The sequence below is a fragment of the Antrostomus carolinensis genome, unplaced genomic scaffold, assembly GCF_000700745.2.
Source record: "Antrostomus carolinensis isolate BGI_N321 unplaced genomic scaffold, ASM70074v2 scaffold21173, whole genome shotgun sequence".
In the NCBI taxonomy this organism is placed as follows: domain Eukaryota; kingdom Metazoa; phylum Chordata; class Aves; order Caprimulgiformes; family Caprimulgidae; genus Antrostomus; species Antrostomus carolinensis.
The window spans coordinates 23,108-28,802 of record NW_010307506.1 but is presented as its reverse complement, the minus strand read 5'-3'; the positions used below and the strand labels follow the sequence as shown (position 1 = coordinate 28,802).

Genomic DNA, 5,695 nt, shown 5'->3' with positions numbered 1-5,695 from the left:
AAAAAAAAAAAAAAAAAAAAAATCCCAATATTTTTAATCCTCAAAGGACAGACCACACAATTTTATTTGAACAGTATAAACAAAAGTTTTCTATTGTTAAAAAAATTGGTAGTAGTAAAAGAAACTCCATTGGTCACATTTACATTCTACAATTTGTAGATAGCTTTAGAATAGCACGAATACAGGCCACACAATCAATAACTGCAGGAGATTACAACTTTCTCAGAATTTCTTTCTGAGGATTTGTTCTTCCAGAGAGTCAGTACAGACATCTGAACTTTCATTTCATAGTTCATTTCATCTGAGATAATGATTCTGTTATTGTGTTAGTCAATCAGCGAAGCCGTTCTAATTTAGCCTGTAGTGATTTAAAATTCCCAATAGTTGTCTGCACTGCTGCCGTCGGGCTCATAGACTGAAGTTCAACCAGGTAGCAGCTAACAGCATCCAAGCATACGTTTGTGAATCGTCGCCTGCAAAGAAAACATAGAATAATAACAAACTCCTTTTTGTTCCTGTGTATTAGAATTAATCTGAAATAGCAAGTGAACATTATTCCATTGAAACTCAACGAATGCATCAGCAAGACATCTGCCAGCTACTTTTAAGTATTTAACTATTTATTAGAAAAACTGATTTTTGAAATCTAATGCTTGTGACTAAGGCATAATGGGAAAATAAATGAATCATTACTATTTACCTGATATTAAATATAAACAATGAAACATGATACACTTAATAGCAAAGTGAAAGAGTTACTTCAATATTTAGATATTACTTTAGCTATGAATACATTAATATTTAGACAGTACTTTAGCTTGAATACATTAATATTTAGACAGTACTTTAGTTATGAATACAATGAATGTGTAAGTCATTCATTTAGATATCAATTTAAGTATCTAAAATTGGTATAAAAATCACAACAATTTAGGTATTAATATGTAAGCAGATATTAAAATTGGACACTATTCACTAAAGTCCTAATGAATTAAGATTATTTAAATCAGCTAACCATAAAAGACCAAAAAAGTGAGAAAAGATAGATGTAAACTCTTCATGTGAACAGGGGTATGTACATGTATATTTTCAAGAGAATTAGTAAAACATATGGTTAGAAGAGTTATCAAGACTTGGCCTAGTTCTGCTCGTTGCTTGTGAGACAAGATACTTCTGACTGAAGTTTGTGGATAGTCTATCCACAAAAGTTGCCAAAGCTAGAGATTCCGTAACATGCAGGCAACTTGTTCCAAGTACATGCTAGAAAATTTTTCTAATATTAAACCTAAATTCTTTCCTGTTGCAGACTAAGTTGAATTTTAGTTCTGGAGAATGATTCATCACCAACCTCTTAAAAATAATTTGGGAAGATCTATCCCCATGTTTAATCTTCTCTTTTCCGGAATACAAGAACTCCATGCTTCTAGCCTTTGTTCATTAAACAGTTCACTGTTTCATTCACAAAATTCCCGATTCTCATTTTCCCCAGTTTTCACAAATTCCCTCAAATTTGTTTGTACTACTCCTTAAAGTATGTTCCAGACACTTACAAAATAATCCTCTCAGTTCCTTATGAAATGGAGAAAATGATCTTTATTGAAGTAGTTTACAGGGAGGACCCTAGAAGTTTCTACTAACTGGTTTTGAATGAGGATTCTCAGTAATCACTGCTGGGAAAGAAATACTTAATTCACCCAAAAGAAAAGAAGAAAAGCTTTGGAGATTACTCAAGTGCAGTGCTTTAGGATATTTTATATCTTTCACTATTTATTAGGATACAGTTGCCTTTCTTACCTCAGGGGTACTCTGCTTGGATCCTGTACATAACCTGATAATAATACATGAATACACTCTAAAAGGTGTAAAGGCTTTTTCATTCTATTCCAATATGGGTCCTAAAAAAAGATTCCAAAATATCAAGGAGACAAATATTAAGGAGACAAAAAAAAGTGTAGGTGTGTGTACATACAGATTGCCAGCTGTGTTAATTATTTATTCATTATAACAAAAATGTAAGAGAAATGGGACTTCTATCTTAATCTATATTGTCTACATTTAAGTACTATTTTGATTTTTGAGTACTAAAACATACACAAATTTAACTCAGTTTCCTATTACCTAATGGTATGTAAATTAATAGATTTTAGGAAGTTCTGAATTCCTTACACTGTAAGGAATCTGGGTAAAAAGAAGCAAGCCAATTCTCTTTCTTTTAATTCTGTTAAAGCCTGTTCTACAAACCAAAAGTTAAAAATATTACTTCTTATTCTTTATGCCTATTGCATCAAAGAAAAGATGCAGTAATATAGCAAATTTTAATAATTCATAGGAAACAAAATTAATATATTCAAGATATGCTATTCCTTCAGCAACATAACAATTCTAGTCCTATTTAATCCTAAACCAGCTTTAGCTGAAGTAAAAGAATTAACAATTTTCCTCATACTTTAGGATTAAAATGAACAATATCAACAGAGGGGAAAAAAGGCAGCATTAAGAGCCTTTGAGTAAAAAAAAGAGAACAAAAGCCATGAAGTTGATACTTTGATGTATCACACATTACGTTATTTGATGTTTCCTGCTAAAGACAGGCCCTGATAGTAGTTGAAAACAAAATTTTATTTTGTGACTGTTTTCCTTACCCGTGCTTTAAACAACTGGTCGTATACTTCAAGCAGCCTTGGCAATGGCACTCCAATTTCCTGCATGGTGTATGTTACAAAACCTACATCCCAGTTCAAAGTGCAGACCTGTTGCTCTAGAAACTGCACTAAAAAATCTGGAGGACAAAATTAATTAGATGTTTAGCTTCCAACTTGTTAATGGAAGTCAAGCAAAGAAAGGCATTTGCAAGTTATTTACTCAAAGTTAAATTTTTCCCACACAGAGTTGGTACCTTTCTCCTGTGAGGTATAGGTAATAGTTTCCCCCAGTCTGCACTGAGGGAAGGCTATGCAAAATCTAACTACCTCCAAAGTCGGTGTTAAGCTATCAGCAATGCATGGCAGAGATTATTCATACTAAGTACTTTATTACAGTTCTGCCACAGAACTATGCTGTTAAGAAAAGTTCATTAACTTCTGTTTCAGCACAAAAGAACATACTATCGTTTCACCGGCTAGAATACCAGCAACACTACTGCATCTTTTATCATGTGTGTCACTAACAATTAACAATCTATTGTTCAGCACTAAATGTTCTTTTACAATACTGGAAATAGTTGTTAGGCACTAAAGGTTATTTTCCAATACTAAAATGTTGTAATTTATTTTAGAATTGTAAAAGAACATTCAGTGCTGAATAATATATTCCAGGATTTTATATAATACCAAGTTGTCAAAACATGTGAGGACCTCAAAAGCAGAAGGAAGCTCCAAATAGGATCCAGAAATCTCCTGAATTGTTTTTAGAATCTGCCCCTGCAGATATCAGTAGATATTTCAAAAGACAGCAAATAAATAGGGTTGTCTAAAATCTTATTATAGGTGTAAATACACATTTTTACTTTGTACTTTGACACAAAAAAACTTTACTACTTTTCTAGAATGGGATCTGCACAGCCATACAAAAATAACTGCTGCTGCCTTCTAAGCTTCATTTACTTCCTATTCAGGGTGAAAAACTAAGTTCTGTTTAAATCCCTAGATAAATTCTAGGAAAAACTGCACCTGTAAAAACTGTAATAGTTTTGTAACCATACAATTATATTGTGTTTACAAAATTAGAGGCCAATAGGAATTCTATTTCTACTTTTTGTCTAACCTCTCTCTCTCTCCTCAATTGCTTGTCAAAGTCACTGTAATAATGAGCAAGTATCACAACGCTTTTGTTCCTCATTTCCTGGACAAAAGTGAAAAGTACTGCCCAGTTATCCTCAAGATCAACTCCATCACTCCTGCCAATTGAAATAATTTCTAGCTTCAGCTACACTGAAAAAATTCACAAATAACAACAGTAATTATGTATCACAAGCATGTAACTATGGATGACAAAATTATCAATATTCTTTCCTTTTAGATTTTTAAAAATTAGACATTTCTTAGGTTAAAACTTTTTTTAAGAGGCTAAAGATGAAGTTTTGACCCATTCATGTAATGGATATATTTATTTACTACGCAGGCTAAACAACTTGCCTAAAGGAAAGTAACGAGGTGTGCCAGCATATAACTTTCCAAGCAATACCATCTTCAGACTAAGTGCTTGCATTCTGTCAGCAGGGCTCAGAGACACACTATTGCTCAACTCTGAAAGAAAAAAGTAATAATTTAGAGAGAACTTCAGAAAAAAAGTTCCACATTTACACGCAACTACACTGAGGTGCTTAAATTTACTACTAACACATAAAAATCTTACACTTCTGTCAGTGCAAAATCAACATGTGTAAGTGAAAATGTTTTCTGGTGTGTATGCATATATATTCACAGGTTCTTACGTTTCCCTGAAGTTCAATGCAAATTATTAAAAAAACCCAACAATCAAACAAAAAACTTTCTCAAAACCCAACGAAAATTGTGAAGAAAAAAAAAATTCCCACTACAAAACCTAACAACAAACCCACAAAAAAACACTACCACGGAACTTTTCCCTCAAATCACTGTCAATATTGTTTGCAAAATAGCAACTTCAAGCACAAAATCCAAGAAAAAAGAAAAAAAACAGGAAGAGGAAGTAAATTACCAACTCCTTGTAAAGGGTGAGACAGATTATCACAGCTGAGTGTCTAGGCTTGCAGAGCTGTGCGCACTATTCTGCTCTCTATAAACTGACAAACCCCTTACACTTCCACTCCTGTCAACATTATAAAAACGCTGAACACCATGAAGATTCTTTAATCTTTGTCACAATAGATTTAACATTTTTATTACAATTTCCTAATAGTAAAACCTTCGGATAAAATTTCACAGGTATTCTAAATCCATATATAAAGGCATCTAAGAACAAGAAGGGATGAAACAACTTCTTCAGTGTTACCAGGAGTGTGATTATTCAAGCCATACATGCAATATGCTCCAATATATATGTAAAAATACTACTTTTCTGTCCTTTAGGCACACAAGACAAATATAACATTAATGAATTACCAGTTATCTACACTTACCAAATATATTACAGAATAGTCCAGAAAAGATGCATCTCACTTGGACTGCATATCAGTAGCAGCACATAGTCAGTCATTAAAGCTTTAATTGTACCATTTTCCTATGGTTCTAGCTTGTACCACTCCTAGTCCGCTCAGACCTACCTTTTTCAATGATTTCTTGCCACAGAGTTTGCACCAAGATAGGATCAGAATGACCTGCACAATGTATAATTGCAAGCTTACACTCCGAGAGCTTAAAAGGGTCAGCAAATTCTCCGTACAGCTGGAAGAAAAATTACCAGGCTTTACATTTCAAATAGGATAAAAAAGGAATTTTTATAATCAGTTTATCTTTATTTTGTATGGTAAAAATCCGACTAGTAAAGGTGTAACTTAAGCAACTGTTGTCAAACACTAAAGGATTTTTTTTCTACATTTAGTTTCACTTCTTAAATACAATCCCTAATTTTCTATGAAGTCTGATTAATACTGTTAACTTTCTAACAATTTTGCCAATACTTAAGAAATCTAAGAGACTTCATAAAGAAGATAAATACATGGAAGAAATTAAAGTACTAAAGACTGAAAGAATATCAAGTACAGAAAATGACAGTC

The 5,695-nt window shown here is 32.8% G+C and overlaps 1 protein-coding gene across 1 annotated transcript in view; it reads right to left on the bottom strand.

The window, feature by feature from the left end:
* Positions 1-106: 106 nt before the first annotated feature.
* NUP155 (nucleoporin 155) overlaps positions 107-5,695 on the bottom strand; it is a gene marked incomplete at its 5' end in the record, with an annotated part of 28,153 nt that continues 22,564 nt past the window's right edge. The window contains 5 exons of the mRNA XM_010165462.1: positions 107-473; positions 1,795-1,895; positions 2,643-2,779; positions 4,134-4,244; positions 5,243-5,363. Of these exons, the coding sequence (XP_010163764.1) occupies positions 335-473; positions 1,795-1,895; positions 2,643-2,779; positions 4,134-4,244; positions 5,243-5,363 (609 nt within the window). The remainder of the gene's footprint in view (positions 474-1,794; positions 1,896-2,642; positions 2,780-4,133; positions 4,245-5,242; positions 5,364-5,695) is intronic.